A 19,659-nucleotide genomic window follows, 5' to 3' on the forward strand; every position below is an offset into this window, starting at 1 on the left:
ACAGATTGTGTTTGGGGATACTGAGCCATATCTTTGCCCCTCCCTCATGGACACACAGCATGGGTCCCCATCTTTCCTGACACTGCATCTAGGGCGAGAACCGAATGGGTTCAGGACAGACCTGAACTTCTTGAGTAATGATGCAAAGCCCAAGTGTAAGAAGACTGCCTTTGCGGAGTTAGTGTCACCGCCAGCTGCACCCCATGTAAGGGGCTCTGGGGCTAGAGGAAGCCAGGCTTAGAAGCTGCATCTGTTTCTGCTTATGTGGCCACTTCAATTCCATTATGTGTGGGGTCCTTGCCTGAATAAGTCAGAACTCCACCTAAGTTTATAGTGGCGTGTGTGCATTTGCATGTGTTTGTGTATATTCCAGACAACATGAAGGATGCAAAAACATTATTTTGAATGGGGTGTATCCTTATTATTGACCAAAAGAATCACTGTGATTTAGTGGATCAAACTTCTTAAATAAAAAGTATAATTCTAATTTTGAAGACCATACTGTATTATTGTCATCTGGCCAGTTAAATCTAAAACCCAATGTATGAAGTATTTTTGAAATCTGATGCTCACAATCTAATGTCTGTTCACTATCGGTAGTGAATAAATGCTTTAGTATTAAAAAATGGTTGATTTAAAAAGGAAGACTGCCCTTTGAAGACCAAATGAGTTTTAAGAAATGATTTTGAAAAGGAAGTGGCTAACTTCCTATCTTCTCAAGTGTGTTCTTTACTTTTGGGGCTGCATAAATGGCTTCAATAAGCAACCTGTTCCTATCACAGAAACACACCTAGGTTTAACTGGGGGAAACATATTCAGATTGGTTTTACTTACTTGGTGAAAATGAAATCCTTTGTCACATTTAGGTTTAAGGATTGAATGAGCTATCTATTTCCCTTCTATCGTCAGAACCAGTAGTCAGGGGCAGCCCCGGTGGTGCAGCGGTTTAGCGCTGCCTGCAGCCTGGGGTGTGATCCTGGAGACCCGGGATCGAGTCTCACATCGGGCTTCCTGCATGGAGCCTGCTTCTCTCTCTGCCTGTGTCTCTGCCTCTCTCTCGCTCTCTCTGAATGAATAAGTAAATCTTAAAAAAAAAAAAAAAAAAAAAAAGAACCAGTAGTCAGTCTATATTGTTTATGTCTGCATTTCCACTTTGGAACTGTGGAGAACACAGAAACAGAATATTTGACCACTCATCCCTTTTCTATGACTATCCAAGCATTTTTTTTTTAAAGATTTTATTTATTTATTTGAGAAAGAGTGAGCACAAGCATGAGCAGAGGGAGGGGTAGAGGGAGAAGTAGACTCCATGCTGAGCAATGAGCCTAATGTGGGGCTCCATCCCAGGACCCTGGGATCATGACCTGAACCAAAGGCAGACGCTTAACTGACTGAGCCATCCAGGCACCCTAACCAAGCTTTTGATATAGGAAGCAACTAGTGTTTAAGAGTCATAAAATTCTGATTCAGGGCTTGACTTAGGATTATTTATTTATCCATTTTTTACTCTTTGGATACCAAGTAAGTAAGAGTTCCCTGTAAGCCTCTTACTCACAGATTTCATCATATACTTCAGCATTTCACAGGAAATCAAATTCATCTCTAATTATTTGGATGTGGCTCATGTATGTGTAAACACCTCTAATACCAGCTATGTTTTAACACCTCTTTGCCTTTTACTCACTGTGTCCATGCCTCCAGCCCCCTTCGTCTGTTAAGGGTGGCTGCTCTTGTCAGGGCCTGGTATGGATTTCAAAGAATAAAAAGTAGTTTTCATATAAATTAAAGTCAACATATTAATAAAAGAAATCTGATGTAAGGAAAAAAATACATCCCCCAAACAAATTTCAAGTTCAATTATTTTTTAATATTGTTTACTATCTGAATTAAGAATTTCCTCCTTCTCTCAATAGCTTCAAGGGGAGGGAAAACAATAGGTCCAAGGGAATATGTAAACGTGGGTTCTAGTTCTGCCTGCCAGTAACCAGCATTGTGTACTTGGGCAAGTTCCTTAGCATCCTTCTCCAGAGGGATGAAGTGGGCCCTTTGAAATCCAGCTAGAGGTACAAACTCTAACATGGCCTGTGACATGTCTCGTAGGACAGTAACGGAGGTTCCAGAGAAGACTGGAGACCTCTGGGACCATCATTAAGATCTGTGATGCTCTGTCTTATGTGTCAACTTGACTTGGTCTTGGGGTGCCAAAATACTTGGTTAAACATTATTTCTGGGTGTGTCTATGAGGGTGGTTCTAGATGAGATTAGCATTTTGAATTAGAAGACTAAGTAAGGCAGATGGCTGTCTTTTATGTGGATTATCTAATCCATCGAGGAGCTGAATAGAACAAAAAGGCAGAGGAAGGGGAAATTTCTCCCCTTTGCTTGTCTGAATGAGCTGGGACATTGGTCTTCTCCTGTTCTCAGACAGGACTTACACCATTAGCTTTTCTGGTCCCTAGGTCTTTGGATTTGGACTGGAACTACATCACCAGATTTCCTGGGTCTCCAGCTTACAGGTAGCAGACTGTGGGACTTCTCAGCCTCAATAACCATGTAAGCCAATTCTTTATAACAAATCACTCTCTCTCTTTATCCTTACATACCCTGCTGATTCTGTTTCTTTGGAGAACCATGACTAAGACAAGATCTAAGAGACTGATGATTGATCATTTAGAGAGAAGAGATAGAACTGGCTATCTTCATGGCAAAGGACTGCTTTCTTAATCAATAGGAAGTATTTGTTTACTGAACATCAACTATGCATCCCGCATTATATGATATATCATATGCTTTATGAATAAAGGAAATTCAAGATACCACTTTGCTTACAGTGAGTTCACTGATTCTCCCCTGAATTCTGTATGGTTGTGTGTGATGTTCTACTTATTAAACCAATGCGCAGCTTAAGTGTCATCAGAAAAGAGATGTATCTCATCAATCAGTATTTTGATTTGATTTTATAAAAAGTCTTTCAAAACCAAAATGGGCAGATAGCTCTCCTGATTTAAATATAGAACTAAAGACTAGAACTATTTTAATCTTTGATTTCCATTATTTGACAAAAATAAGACTTTAACTTACAGATATTATTTTCATTCCTTTTCAATCAACTGGGAATAATAATATTCAACATTACAGGACATTTTATAGAATACCGATGATTGGCTTATATGGGGCAGCATTTTTATTCAAGAGATGGGGTTTTGAATAAACCAGAGAAATAGAATTATTCTTCTTATAGTAATAAAGTTCTTAGAAAGTTATTTAACGACTGCTCCTAAAAGTAAAAGAAATCCAGAAGAAAAAGGGAGGGAGGACGGGAGGGAGATAAATAGAGAGAGACAAAAGCAGAGAGACAGTGAGAGAGAAGAAGGAGAGTCTAATTTTCCTACAAATATCAGAACTGGAATGTACCTGTGGCAGAGACTGCTAACTGTCTTCTGTGCTGATAGCACTGTGGCCATTTCCTAGCCTCCCTTGCAGTTTGAGGAAGGGGTAGTGGTAGTGAAGTAATGTGTCTGACTAAGCTCCTGCGAATGGGATGTGAGTGGATGAGATATGGGCTGGAGCTTTTTGGAGCCTCCTCCAAATCTCATTCCCCTGGTGGAGGGTGGAGCAAGAACACACTTGCAACTTGGCTTTGACCATGCAGGTGAGGATAACACTCTATGGAACTGGGGAGAAACAAGTTGCAAGGAACCTGGGTCTCTGAATGATGGCATGCAACAAATCTTCCTGTTAGGATGGCACTTCAATTTTTAACAGAAGAAATAAATTATTTTGTTTGAACAATTGTATTTTGGGGAATATTTTACAGCTGTTAGCGTTACCCTACCTAGTACTGGACCTCACAATTATCAATCCTAGTTTTTTTTTTTAAAGATTTTTTTATTTATTCATGAGAGATACAGAGAGAGAGAAAGGCAGAAACACAGGCAGAGAAGCAGGCTCCATGCAGGGAGCCCGATGTGGGACTCGATCCCGGATCCTGGGATCACACCTTGAGCTGAAGGCAGACGCTCAACTGCTGGGCCACTCAGGCATTCCAATCCTAGTATTTCTTAAACTTGAGTCATTTGATCATAACTGAAATTTGTCATTTCTGTCTTTTACCATTGTTTACTTAATATATTTTGTAACTGATACAGCTCTTGTACTTAAATAGGCAAAATCTACTCTAGCCTTGCCTAAAGTATGTTCATGAAATCGTCACTTTGAAGTTCTAGTTATATTTTTCTAATATATTTTAAGATATATGCACAATTATTAAAATGCTCATCCATTTTCCACTTAATCTCATAGATCAAATACATAAAACTCAATATCAATTCAATCCTCTCATTTGCTGATGAGAAAGCTGAGGCCTTAATGGTAAGATGTTGGCATGGTTAGAACCAGGACCCATGTCCAATTTGAGACTTTTCCCACATACACTATTATGCTACCCCACCTTTTTCATGTAAGTTTAACATATGATTCTTGGGTACAGAGCCTTCCAACAAATAGTTTAAATTACTCTCACTAAAAAAAAAAAAAAAATAATAAAATAAAAATAAATTACTCTCACTACAGTCCCATTAATCTTTAGAGAATTTCTTTGAAGAGGAAGGGATAAAATTATTGTTCAGGTCTTGTTAGTGCACAGAGCACAGAAGGCTGCTGAAGGCTGGTTCAGATGGAGTTTATATCTTTTCATGTTCACTTTCTTCTGAACTGATTTGCTCAGCAAATGTGGATGAGATCATGTCCAGAATGCAGATCCTATATTTCTCTGATTTGAAGTTCAGGGAATTTGTTTAAGCTACTTTCTGGCCTGCAGCTTGTCTACAAATATGGTCTAGAAGATCAATCAGTGGATAACTGAGGTTTTATTAGAATACATCAAGTCAAAGATTTTATTAGTTTTGTATTTACACAGTGGATATAAGGGACATTGAAAGAATATGGTAAGTATCCATAGCACTGACTTTAAAAAGTTAGAGGCAGACTCTAAATAACCCTTTTCCTTTAAATAGCTCATTTACCCATAAATTTAAGACCGTCTTGCACCTCTTTATACTTTTATCCATATCACCCATGAGGGTTTCACTCTCTTATCACCAAGTCACTCTACAATAATTCTTATCTATGCTTCAAATTGTTTTGGAAATCAACTTTTATTTGTTTAAATTGAAAGGAAATTGAATCAGTATAAGAAAAAAGGAACTTTTGCCAGTTTCCCAATGCACAGTATCCCAAGTTTGCAGAACACATCTAATCTTTATGTAACCTATCTACATTTTGACATGGGAAGCCTGTTAGTGAACATGACATTGTAAGCTTTAGGAAATCTGTATCCTGGCAGTTACTCTCAAGATTCCTTCAATACTGCCCAAATAGTATTTTTGGGCAATTTTTGCCCAAACAGTATTGCCCAAACAATGCTTTCAGATACTTTCAAAAGATTTTCGCTTAAGACAGAATGATTTAAGTAGTGTTGAATCCATTAATCTCCTCTATATACTTCATTTTTAAAAATATTTTATTTATTTATTAATGAAAGACACACACAGAGAGAGGCAGAGACACAGGCAGAGGGAGAAGCAGGCTCCATGCAGGGAGCCTGACGTGGGACTCCATCCCAGGTCTCCAGGATCAGGCCCTGGGCTGAAGGTGGCGCTAAACCACTGAGCCACCCAGACTGCCTTCCTCTATGTATTTCAAAGAGGTGACATTGTCATACAAAGCAGAAGGAGATATGAGGGGGTGTTAGAGGCTGATACCCCTCATGGTATGAGAGCACCCAAGTCAGAGTGTTTTACATAATCTTATATTAATAAAAACAGTTCAAGAATGGTCTCCAATTTCCTTTAATCATTTACTATTTCTGAGGTGCCTATCAGATCTATGGTACATGCGCACAGAATAATTTCAGGTAAAAACAAAATTTCTACGGAAAGAACTTTTTAGCTTACATCACTAGGACTGGATTTAGCTCTAGAGTTGTTTTGAATGTGGCATCTCCTAGTTAAACTCAGCAGAGAGATAAAGAAGGTCACACATGCTTCTAGAATAAGGAATACTATTTGGCATTAAAGTCTTTAACTATCCACGTTCTCAAAAGTAATTACTAATTTGCCTGTGATTTCCCAGAGAAGGCACTGCTGGAAGGAAAGTTAGCCTGAAGCCTAAAGAGAAGTTACCTTGAGGGCTGTGTCCTTTGTGATAGGACATAGAAATGGAAAAATGGGGCCTCTCATAAAGGAAGGTCTAATACACTATGAAGAAGAAAGGGCGAGACCCTGGCCAGATCCTTGGAGAAGGATGAATATGCCCTAAGGAACATGGATTGTCATTAAAAGGTCTTTGTTTATACTCCTTTGGGGATCTGAGAAGATAAATTGAGGACTGGTAGAAATGCGAGGGAGTAGCTTGAAAGACTACATTCTAGGAGGAATGAATGAATACCCTTTCTCTATGCTATGGGGCTTGGAGGAGTAGAACAATGCCATAATCATCTATCTGCTTAGCTAATTACCCCAACACATAGCAACTTAAAAAGAAAACAAACATTTACTATGTCATACAGTTTCTGAGGGTCAGGAATTTGGGAGTAGCTTAGCTGGGTGATTCTTACTTGGGGTGTCTCCTGATGTTGGAATTAAGCTGCTGGCTGGGGCTTCAGTCATTTTAGGGCTTAATGGGGCTTGGGGGGATTCACTTACAAGACGGCTCACACACGTGGCTGTTGACAGGATGCCTTGGGGTCTCTCTGGCTGTTGGTAGAATGCTTGGTTTCTCACATGCTAAAGGTTCTCATGACATGGCAGCCAGATTTCCTCCAGAGCAAGTGAGGCAAGAGAGAGAGCAAGGAGGAGGCCACAGTACCTTTTATGAACTAATCTTTAAAGTCACACACCATGGATCCCCTTTATTCTATTTATTTATTTTTTAAAAAGATTTATTTATTTATTTTAGAGAGAGAGAGAGAAAGAGAGAGAGTATACAGGAAGAAGGGGCAGAGGGAGAGAGAGAGAGAAACCTAAGCAGATTGGAGTGTGGAGCCAGATCAAGGTTTGATTTCACGACTCTGAGATCATGACCTGAGCTGAAACCGAGAGTTGGATGCTCAGCTGACTGTACCCCCCAGGTGCCCTCCACTTTATTCTATTTATTGAAAGAGAATCACTAAGCCCAGCCCACACTCAAGAGAACTAAGCTCCATATTTTGAAGAGAATATCAAAGAATTTGTGGACATTTTAGTTACCATAAGCAATATCACGAGTGAGGCTCAATGGGAAGAGAATAGGGGTGTGGGGAGAAATCAGAGCTCTAGAGTTTAACAGTTTTAGTACAATTTAATAGACTCAATTAGCCAAAAGGATTTGAAGTTATACTTCCTATTCTTTTTCTTGCTTTTGACCACTGTACTTCCCTTTGTTCATGCATCTTCATTTTTCCTCATTCACATATTTCATTATTCTTTTTCAAAATTTGTTCAGAAGAAGAACTCCCTCAGGGTAAAAGTAGAGCTGTGAAAACATTGATTAAAATGCACACAACAAGCATTATAATAGTATTGAAGCCAAGGGAAATGTGACTTTGATTCCAGGGACACAAGTTCATTTTCTGTTAGTCAGTAAGTTTGTGATATTTCTTAAGCAACCATTAAAGACGAGATGCTTCGAGGAATAGATGCATTTAAGGAATTAATTACTACTTTATTTATTTATCCAGCAAACATTTGTGAGGCCTTGCTCTGCATGGCCTTTCAGACTCTCTGAAAGGTTGCTGAGAGCATAAAGAAGGATGCAGCATGGTTCCGGGTCCTGCACGTGAAGAGGTCAAAGTCTAGTGCGGAGATGGCTGTGTAAACCCATGGTAACTATATCACATGATAAGCTATACCTGTATGATGCCCTGAGTGGTGTGCATATACCTGTGATTCTTCTAGCTCTTTAAGGGCAGAGGTTGTTAGATTCAATTTTCTATTCCTAGCACCCACCCCATAAAAGGAGCTTAACCATATCTGATGAATTTGTTGCTACATCCAGTTAATTTGAAGGCTGAGGCACGTAGACAGACAAACTAGCTAAATGCAACATTACCAGATGCTAGCCCGTCTTTCCTTGCTAACAGTAATAAGGATGTATTTTTCATGTGTGGTTGCAGGTGTACTGACTGCCCATGTGACCTTGTCTCTCCTCCACAGATGCAACACAGTTCTCTCTAGGGACCTCTGTTCCTGGGAGGCAGCTTCAGGCCTCATTGAACTCCCAGGGTTTCTTCCCTGCTTCTCACTTCTGAGATTCCTTGTGCATCCTTCCTAGGGACCGCTGTAGCTGACAGTGTTTAGGACGCTGGCTAGAAAGAAAATCCAAAAGGAAGCATAGAGTAAGCTCCTCTCTCTTCTTGTTCAGGGAAGATTTTCTTTTTAAGCCTAGAATGGGAATATTTGGTTCTTTAGTCCTAAAATTACAATACTTTGAGCAGGGATGAAATTTTTGGTTATTTTTCAATAAAATATAAGATATAGAGGTAAAGCCTCCCCCTTACAAAGCCTCAGTAGATCGAACAGTTCAACTTAAGCTTTTGCACATAAACAGGTTCCCAGGTCACTTAAGATATACAATAAATGTGCATGTGGCATTAGCTGTCTACTAGAGAGTAGAAGAGACTGTATTTTAGCTCAAACCTTAGTTGAATTGTATATTGTCAGGTATTGTGTAGTATAAGTAAAAATTAGTTCATACCGTGTAAAATACAAAACATGCCCAATATTACTGTGGCAAGGACTGGTTGGTGCTACTTGCATTGTTATAAACACATCTCACTGATTGATGAGACCAAGACAACCACAGAGGACATTTCAGCAGAGTCCTGGGCAGAAATCTGGATGGTACAGACAGAACTGTTTCCATCAACCATGAAAATGTAAATACTAAACTATATTAGGAGGTGATATAGTGCTTTATATTATGCAACAGATGGAAGTGTGTCCACATTAGGTGATTAATAATCAGCCAGGCATCCATTAATTCAACAAATATTTACTGAATACTTACTAGGTACCAGATATTGTTCTAGGTATTGAGGTACAGTGGTTAATAAGAGACAAGGCCTCTTTTCTTATGGAGGTTACACTTTAAAGTAAAAAGACAAGCAACAAACAGACAAAAACAAACAAGAAAAGACCTAGTGATAAATATAAGGATGAAAAAACCCTAGGTGCTGTGTGGTCAGGTTCAGCTTCCTGAGGCATTGGTACTCAAGCTAAAATTTAGATGACAAGAAGAACCTGCTGCATGAAGATCTGGGGGAAGTGTGTCCCTGCAGAAGACAGAGCAGGGATGGTGAGCAACGAGGTTGTCGTGTGAGAAGAAGAGAGAGAATCTCAGGGCCCCTGGGGCTCACGGGGGTCTGAGGAACAGAAGGAGCTGGAAGGGGGACCAGGTGTCAGGTCAAGAGGCAGGACGATGACCAAAAAATAGGACTTAAAAATGGAATAAAATGTGAAATAGAAGGGATACTGGAATCAGATGATATAAAACTATAAGAGAGAGACTTTGGAAAACCTCACCATGCTCCAGGCCTGATTTTCATCTGGGTCTCACTAGTGTTGAGAACCGTCTCTAATGAGGCCAATCTGCAGCACCACTCTTTACTTGTTTTGAAATGAAGAATGAGGAACTTTGAGTTCTTTTAAGAATCCTATATCCCACTACAGTGTCTATAACATCACTTTTTGGTTGATTACCAACATAATACATGTTTATGATGGAACATTTGGAAAATACAGATAAGCTGGTGGAAGAAATAAGACTACTCCAAAGCCAGTACCTGATAGAACCACCATCAACATTTGGGCACAGATTTTCTTTATGCTTACATAGTGCAATGATTCAGAACACGGGCTTTGGAGTCTGGGTGAAAATCATGGCTTTGAAACTTGCTAACTGAGTGTTACTCATTTTTCAATTGATCTTAATTGTTTATAAAATGGCACATAACTAACCCTCAGTTTCCTCATCTGCAAAATGAGAATAGTAGTGTTATCTTCTTCATAGGACTACTATGAGGATTAAATAAGATCATCCATATAAAGCTCCTGACTTGCATACTGTATGTACTTTTAACATGTTAGGTACTATGCCATTATCATTTTTACAAAGTCGGGAACATATTGTAAAACTATCAGTAAATACATTATTATTCCAGTCATCACCAGGCATTTTTACATGTTCTTAAATATTTTTCATAATGTAGTTTTTAATGGTTACACAGCATTTTACTAAGAGATACAATTTAGCTAATTCTCTGTTATGGGACAATTAGGCTGTTTCCAAATTCTCCCTATTTAAAAAAAAATATTGTAAACTTTTATGATTATAAATTGTAAGAAGTGGCTGGGTCAATATCATGTATTCTTGGATGCATTTCATCATACCTTCTACTGTGAATTAGACTTTACCCTTGGATAAGAACAATGTTGGGAAGTAAAGAGTCTGCATACATGTTCAGTTTTGTAGGTCTGATTTCCCATCAGCTTAGTGAAATACTCCCCTCTATCCTCTTTTTCCTCCACATCTGTTCATACCTTCTGGTCAGCAACATCCTCCATTCCCTAAGGAAGCTTCTCAGTTCCAGGCTTCCAGAGGAGCCATTTTGTTTACAGATTTCTGGTTTGCTGAGAATTCTGTACTAAATATTCATTTCACTTGAAGCCATAGATGTATAGGATTTTAGTATATTAGAAATCCAAGCCCTCATCTTACAGGTGAAGAAACTAAAGTAGATGGAGCAAGTGATTTTTCCAAGCTGGTTCTCTGGCCTAGGCTATGAGACAGCTGGTCGGGGTTGGCTCATTTCTTTGTCTCTAAGTACCTGGTTCAGCAGTCAGTGCACGTAGCCAGCCAGTGCTGTTTGTTGAATGAATGACTACTTGAAGTAACTTACAGCCTCCAAGGATTCTAAGCGGGAAAGGACCATAAAAGTGTGGAAACTGAAGCCTATGTTGGTTAATGAAATGTATGTTGTCAGTTAGCTATTAGTGATGAGTTGGAATAACAAATCAGTCTCTCAATTCCCAGGAGAGACAACGAGACGCCAGCAGAAGACAAGGCTTCATGGGATCATGTGGGAATCATGGAAAGAAGGGATTAAACTAATTCTGCCTTGTTCTAGAGAGAGCAAAGCCAAGACTAAGGAAAACTGGAAGTTGCTCATAGGCCAATTTCAGCATAACACAGGGAAGAGCTTTTTAATAGTTAGGACTGTCCAAATTGGAAGCAGGTTTTCTTGAAAAGAAGTTGCCACTAATTTGAAATATTCAAGTAGAAACAGGATATGTTTGAATAAATAATTTACCAAGTATGTTTGAAAAGAAAACAAATTTTATTTTATATGCCTGGTTGGGATAGATGACTTCTAAGGCTTCCACCAAAACTAAGATTAAATGGTTTTGTGAATATATGTATAGACACACAAACACACACAGATAGATAAGTGAATATTTTCTTCCTTGTTGATACATTAACTTAGTAATTACGTCCTCTGAGACTGAACCCATTGTGTTTCTGGGACCAGATGAAATCTAGTGTCTTTACTTACTCAAGTAAATCACTTTCTATTTAGTGATAATTTAGTGTGCTACGCATAGTAGGAGTTCGAAAGATGAATTTAAATTAGCTCTTAAGTCTGGAAAAATCTACATTTGAGATAAATTCAGTTACAGGCTCCATGTAGTTGAATAAGTTGAACTCAGCTGGTCTCAATCAAATATATCAGTTTATCACATTCAAGAACACTAATGCATTAATTTTTTTTAAACTAAAAAAGGATAAAATTAAAAGAAGAAATTTGGGTGGATTGTACTGTGATGAGATAAAGTCGTTCTCCTACTGGATTGCTGAATGATGATATAACATTAAGACAGAATTATTTCCTAGAATATAAAGAACCGTTTTAATATGAAACTGCAAGTGTGATTTAATTGCATTTTAAGTATGGGGCTACTGAAAGACTGCTCATAGTATAATAATTTTATCCAAATCCTAGTGGCAAGACAATCGCATAAATGAACCATATCACAGGAATACTTTCAATTTCCAGTAATAGAAATGGAGGTCCTAACAAGTTCATACTTGGGTTTGGTGAAAAACTCCACTCTTAAATAGCAATCTAACAAAGCTTTGAGGAGTATCATAGATGGTGTCTGTGATGCACTCTTTGTGATTCCAACCAGAAAGGAATCTTATTAGAAGGCTAAATAAGGTAATTAATGTGCAAATTAGGTACTTCATTTGCTCTATCAACATTGTCATTTTTTAAAAAGATTTTACTTATTTATTCATGAGAGACACAGAGAGAGAGGCAGAGACACAGGCAGAAGGGAAGCAGGCTCCATGCAAGGAGCCTGACGCAGGACTCCGTCCCGAGTCTCCAGGATCAGGCCCTGGGCTGAAGGCCATGCTAAACCACTAAGCCACCCAGGCTGCCCTCAACATTGTCATTGTTTTGAACCCCCTTAACAGTAAAAATTTATGGCTCAACTATCCATTGGCTAGACTATCTCAGCCATGCTTTTTATCCCACTCAAGAAAATGTGTATTTCAGAAACAGCACGATCTTCTGTGTTTCAGGCATGTGAACCTTGACCTCACAGAGGCATAGCAAATGTGTAGCATGGGTTCATCATAGAACCCAGATGAGACTCAGATCTTTCTGACCAGGGCTCCAGATAGATTGCTAATCTATCACAGAATTGGTTTAGGAATTGACATCTATTAATCACCTCTGGTGGCAAGTCAAAATTTCTCTGGTAACAAATCTCATTCTAACAATCATTATCATGGTTATTTCATGTCTATAAAGTGAGACTCATTTCATATGTATCCTGCCGAAGTTTCAGTTTTTGAATTCCACTTCCAGAAACATGAAACAGAAAAACAATAAAAAAAAAAAAAAGTTACCTCCACTGCTGCTTTTGCCCTTTCAAATTCTTCTTCCAAGGAATGGTTTCTAGAAAGTAATGCACTTCCCCAGCGCTGTTCTTTGGTCAGTCGAGCCTGAAATAAACCAAACACATGGTGTTATAGTTTTGGAATCACTGAATACAAAAAATACAAATATTTTTCCTTTTCTCATATTTCCCTCGAGTTTAAGAAGCATCTGCAAAGGATGTTATTTTTGGAGTACTTCGCAAGCATGATGTTGCCCAAACTGGGATGGTGCCAAAATTGTGTGAACATGTACGCATGATTCTTTTAAGAGTGAGTCTCAGCTCTGATCATGTTAAAAGCAAAGCCCAGGCCCAGCCTTCCAAGGATCTTACTTTAATTAGTCATGATTCCAGGCATTGCTATTTTAGTAAGTCTCCCAGGGGATTCTAATATGCAGCTAAGATGGAGACTCTCCATTAGAAGCCTAGACCTAGGAACTGATATTCAAGCTTCCAGTTCACCTCAGTTAAAACTGCAAGCTGCAGAGACGGAAGGTGGCTGCTAGACCCTCTCCTTACATACACAGCAGATCCTCATGCTTGAGTTCTCTTTCCTTTGCCTTCCCTCATGTCCTGTTTCCTTGGGACATTGCACAGCTAAATATTAGTTACTTAGATAAAATCATGTTTGATAATGCCGACTGGTTTGTCACAATTAACAGGCAACATGATATACATCTTAACTTAGCTAAATGCATATATTCCAGAAGACTGGCCCCACAAAGAGTCTGCTGGAATTTTAAAATTGTTATTCATTTTTAAGCTCACAAAAATGAAATACATTCTTCTTGAAAAAAATAATCATGGAAAATAAGAGGTATACCTGTAGAATTTCTCCTTTTCAGTTGCATATATATTCATGTACCTGAGATAGTAATGTGTTTCGAGAATTTTCGAAACATAAATGGTATGCTATTCTGTAGCTTACTTTTCTCCATTCAACAATATATCTTGGAGAGTTCCACATTTAGTATTTATGGATCCACCTCATTCTTGCCCAGGGATTTCCCAGTAAGTATGTACTATAATTGGTTCAGACCTCTCTCCATGAGCAGTCATGGTATTTGTGATTTTTCTCCATGTGATTGCTTATTTTCTTGTCTATCTTTCTGCTACACTACGTGATCCGTGAAGGTAGGATTTTGTCTCTAACTTTTGTTCTGCTTGTACTTAGCCAAGGGCCTGAGAAGTAGTATGTGCTCTAAGAATGTCTACAGACTGCAGAATAAGGGATTGCACTGATAAGGCAGGTAGATGCTTGAGGATCAGGAGGAGGGAGGTTCGTGGAGTCAAGCCTCCCTCCTCCCTTTTATCAACTTTTATCCATGTATCTGGTTCCTCTCCTCCAGGGATGCTCAACCTCTACTTCTATGGGAATTATGTGAACAGGCCTGGGTCCCACCCTAGACCAAAGAATCTGGGGGTAGGACCTGGCCATTAAATGTTTGAAAGGTTCTTTTGGTGATTTTGAAAAGCATCCATGTTTGAAAACCACTGTTCTAGAGCAAAACTTTGGCCTTCACTAAGCACTTACCATCTTATACAGTACAGTTGCTTTTCATTTTTTCTCTACCATCACTGGTCCTCAAGAGGAACCACCCTCCCCCCCCCTTATTATTACACAGTAGTAATACCAGGGCTCATTACATGTCAGATGCTGCTTCAAGTCCTTTAGATACTATAATTCACTTTGTCTTTTCAACAACCTGTGAAGTAGGTATTATTATTGAATCCGTGACATTGAGGCACAGAGAGCTAATTAACTCGCCGAACATCACACAGCTATGAAGTGGTAGGGCTGATGCTTCTGGGCCATGGTCATAACCACTGCACTATACTGCCTCTTATCAGAGGCTGTGGTTCACTGACCATTTTGGGAAGATGCAAAATCTAGAAAAGCTCTCTTTCAGAGTTTCATGCATGGTTGAAGGAGTCAACTAAGAAGCCCTCAAGAATACTGTGGGCTGAAAGTAATAATGAAATAGTTGCTATGAACACTTCTGAACATAAATAATAATCTTAGACTATATTTTGCATTAATGAACAAGGAAGGTTAATTTATTGAAACATTAATTTATATTTTCTCTTCCTTGATGTATTCACTGCTGTATCCCCAGTATCTCCTCGAAACAGTAGCTGCTCCATAGTCAATAAATACTTGTTGAAAAAATGCTATTGGGGAATATATGAATTGATTAATTAGAGCTATTTCACTTCCCTACTCCCAGAAGGTAGCTCTGTGTTCTCAGTCAAGGTTTCCTAGTCAATCCAAGAGGCTAAGGAGAGTTTCTAGGGAATTGAGATGGGACTTGTTTTTTATCCTGTGCTTGGAGTAGCAGAGGTCCGTGTTAGCAAAGCCCTACTGTCCTAGTTCTGGGGATGAGGAATGGCTGCCGGGGGACTTTGTGGGCTGCCTAGTAAAGAGCTAGGCTTGTTAGCAGCACAAGGGTAAGGCCTCTGGAGTCGTGTCTGTGGTCAGAAGAGGAGAAGAGGAAGAGGGTAATAAGGACCCGTCCGGGCCTGCATAGGCATCACTGCCTCACTCTGAGGTGGGCCAGGCTCAATGGCCACCATGAACAAGCACCTTCTCTTATTCTCTGGGCCCCATGAAAGCTACTACTTTCTCTCAACCCAGATAAATAGGATGGGGCTGGGGAAAGAGAGCTCTAAAAATATAAGCGAGATTGATTATGACAGGTTCCTGATATTAGGGTATGGACATAGCTTTCTTGGGGGCCACTATCCATCCTGCTCACCAGAAAGTCTGTGTCTCCTTCTCCCTGTGCCCCTCCTCCCTGCTCACGCTTTCTCTCTCTCTCATAAACAAACAAACAAACAAATAAATAAATAATAAAATCTTTAAAAAAGAAAAGGTGCAGATGATTTATAACCTTTCACAAAACTGATGTTTTTAGGATGTTATAGCCTGGTGGAGAGGTTACCCCAAAGGGGTTATGATCTTATTGTCTTGTGGAAATTAACCAACCTTGTATCAAATTTGGCAAACTTATTTTGGCATTTCTTTCCCAACCACGTCCATAAATCTGCTCCTTTATTTTTTTATTTTTAAAGATTTTAATTATTTTTTTGACACAGATTGGGAAAGAGAACACAAGCATGGGGAGTGGCAGGCAGAGGGAGAGGGAGAAGCAGGCCCCCCGACGAGCAGGAAGCTGGATGTGGGCTCTATCTGAGGACCTTGGGATCATGACTTGAGCCAAAGGCAGACATTTAACCAACTGAGCCACCCAGGCGCCCTCTGTTCCTTTACTTTGGAACTAGCTCTTTTGTCTTCCTGCTGGTTCCTTCATTAATAAAATAAACAAATTTTTAAAATGTGGACACATGGTAAGAAATAAACTGAGCTTTTGTATAATAATGTCATAAATGACCCATGAATGGCATGAGAAGAGAGAGAAAGCACTAATATTTTTGTCCCAAGTCACCTCCTTTTATTAGAGGCACTTTTCACCAGTGAAATATGATCTGTCTCTCCTGTGAAGCCTGACCTAACAGAACTCCATTACTGTCACCGGCTTCCCTTCATCAATGTTTCATGACCCAAATGGATTATGAATCACAGGATGCAAAGGGCATCATATATCAGGAAAAAGAGGCAAAATCACTCTCAGGGTTCTAGACTTACAGTTCATGCTCTCATTGTCACTTAAAATAGCAAGTGCAAATAGAATCTTACTATGCAAATGAACTTTTACTTTGGTAGTAAAATTACTATTTAGGTAAGTGCTATTTCCCACGTTGCTAGAAAGGCCTGAAGTTATTACTAAGACAAGTGTTGCCTACCTCACACTTTACAGCCATTTATTTTGTCCAAGGAAACTAAGAGAAATGTTATAAAATATAGGAAAACGCTGAATGTAAACAAAGGCAGTTTCCAAGGCCAGAGTATTATGCAACTGAAAAGACTTGGAAACTTTTCAGCAATTTAGTAGCGCATCAGATGTGCTGGTTTAGGATTGAGGATGAAGTACAGACTGTAACACATAGTGAAGAGCAGCCTTCCTTTCAACCATGACTTGTTTATTTATTTATTTTTTCCAGCATCTAATTTCATTATAAGCAAAGACTGGAATAAAGGAGAACATCTATACGCAATACTGGCAAACTGCAAATACTGCTTAATATGTAACTAGAGGAATGGTAAACAAGACAATTACAGCCATAAATTTGAGTTGAGGCTGTTTTGCTATCACCGTGGCTGTATTAGTAGTTCTCGGGCTTGAGCCGGCATCAGAATCATTTGGAAGTCTTATCCAAACAGATTGTTGGGCCCCACTACCACCGGGGTTTCTGCTTTAGCAGCTGTAAGTGTGGGAGTGGGGGGCCCAGAATCTGCATTTCTAACAAGTTCCCAGGTGATGCTGATACTGCTGACGGAAGGACCTCACTATCAGAACTTCACATGCTGACATTATGTGTATGCAAGTGGAACTCTGGAGTTCACAAATGTCCCCGATGTAGGCATCTCTTTGTTACATCACATGATTTTGAAAAATGCTCCACAGTACAGCCACCTCCTGGAAGTGCCTGGGCTTTAAAAACAGCCATTTTAATTGGTTTAAGCTAATTGGATTTTCAGGTATTAACATTCTCTAAAGAAGAAAGCATTTTGTTCCCTCAGCTGTTGATTGTTCTGAATGGTAAGCACCAGGCAAAAGATAAGAATTAAATAACTCTTTAAGAATATTGTTTTATTCTCTTTGTTCAAAATTATGATTGTGATCCAAGTTATGATTTGAAAATTACTGTGTTTGTGGCTGTGGTTGTCCTAGCACAATAAATCTGTTGGCTAACCTCTATGTCAGCCATTCATAACCCCTATACAACTGCCTTTATGTTACTGCTAGAGATTTCCCACCCAAACACCTGTTTAAAAAGCTCAGTATCTTTTCAAAAGAGATTGATGGGGAAAAGGGAGCTGCTTAGCAGTAGAAATGAAAAATATAACAACTAGCAGACCTTGGGTAACAGTGTAACATAATAATTAAAAGCATAATCTTTGGAGTCAGACTGCTGGGGCCAAATCCTGTTTGGATTTCATAGTAACTGGTGACCTTGGACAAATTGCTTAATCTCTTTAATCCCCAGTATTCTTATCTGCAAAGTGTATATTAATTTACAGAGACTGTATAAGAATCGGCTACAATAACGCATGTAAACATACACACAAAATGCTCAGTACACAGCAAGTGCTAGAAAAGTCGACTTTTGTCATCATCTTTCCAGTTAGCGCTTATCAGGTGTGACTTTAGAAATTCATTTAAAAATTATCTTTAGAAAATTTAGAGCACTTTTGTTTAGTGGTTAATGAAGATTGATTGGATTCTTACATAGAACAGATAAATTCATTCCTCATTGAACGGTCATGATTTTTTTCTTATTGTTGAAGGTACACAAAAAAAGTTGTACCATATGTGTCAAAGAGCAAATTCCTAGAGCTTTGTGCAAGGTGGGAACATATGGTTCCCGTCTCCATCCTACTATAAAATTCTATGTTGTAGAATGTCAAAGCAAATCAGTGCTTATTTTGATAAAAGATGGACAGTCTATTATCATGTATAACCAAAAATTATTTTTGAAATTGCCTTTAAAAATGATAAAAGAATAAAATTTTGTCATTTTCATATTTTTATATTTTTTATTATTATCTGCCTTTCAGTTATCCATTAAATAGCCACTACTTTCAAATTGTTAAATTTCACAAGTGTTGTTTTTTCTCCTTTTTGTTAGTATTCTCTTATTTTTCCACTTCAGCAAGTGTTTGTTGAGTACCTACTATGTGCAGATTTCCTACTATGCTGAAAGTGATCGTTCAGATTTCTTTCCTTCTTGCCTTCCTACTGTTCTTGCCCTTCTGCCTTTTCTTTGCTCCTTCCTTCCATCTTTGCTTGCTTCTTTCCTCATTGGTAGCTCACTGTGTAAGGTCAGGAGGGGACAAGGGATGTTGATGTGGCTCCTGTACTGTCTTCCAACAAGCAAAACTGTGTTTATAAAGTGTACTGTCTAATTGTTTCTAATAGACATAAAGGTCTTGATACTCCTTATAATTGAATTCTTCTTTCTAACCTTTCCCGAGCCTCACTTATGGCTTGTGGATTGTAGACACTCAATCACATTTGCAGAACTGAAATGGAATGGAATGCAAACTGTCAGTATTTTGAACAGTAAGAAGGTTCAGAAGGCATTGGGGAGGGGAGGCACAAAATTCTGTATGGTCTCAGATCTGACGACAATCCTAATTTATATTACAAAGTTTCTGGAAGAAAGTGATGAATATTCTTTAAAATCACTTAGCTCATACTAATCCTAGAAATGTAAGTAATAATCAGGGTTTGCAATGAGAAGGGAAATAGATGGTTTGTGAGTTCTCTCGGGTGAATAAGCTTGATGAAGCTGATACGAAGTGGTATGTGGTTAGAACAAAGGCTTTAGAAGCTGATGGGTGTGATTTGAGTAATGGCTCTTCTGCCCTTTTGCTACTTCTCTCTAAGATGAATTTCTCATGTAAGATGGGGATATTAATTCCCAAGATTATTGTAAGAATTTCTAATATATGAATTATTTGAATATACATATCTGCACTTGTATCTTAAAGTTTCAATTGTTCTGATTTGGGATACTGCCAACTTGATGGAATTATGACAATATGGAACTAAGC

At 38.8% G+C, this 19,659-nt stretch overlaps 1 protein-coding gene across 24 annotated transcripts in view; it reads right to left on the bottom strand.

Moving 5' to 3' along the window:
• The window catches only part of PEX5L (peroxisomal biogenesis factor 5 like), a 320,090-nt gene that overhangs the window by 66,630 nt on the left and 233,801 nt on the right, over window positions 1-19,659 (bottom strand). For all 24 annotated transcript variants that reach the window (XM_072807503.1, XM_072807498.1, XM_072807514.1 and 21 more), the window contains one exon: window positions 12,952-13,047. In XM_072807503.1, the coding sequence (XP_072663604.1) occupies window positions 12,952-13,047 (96 nt within the window). The remainder of the gene's footprint in view (window positions 1-12,951; window positions 13,048-19,659) is intronic.

Source organism: Canis lupus, chromosome 31, assembly GCF_048164855.1.
Source record: "Canis lupus baileyi chromosome 31, mCanLup2.hap1, whole genome shotgun sequence".
Taxonomy (NCBI): Eukaryota; Metazoa; Chordata; class Mammalia; order Carnivora; family Canidae; genus Canis; species Canis lupus.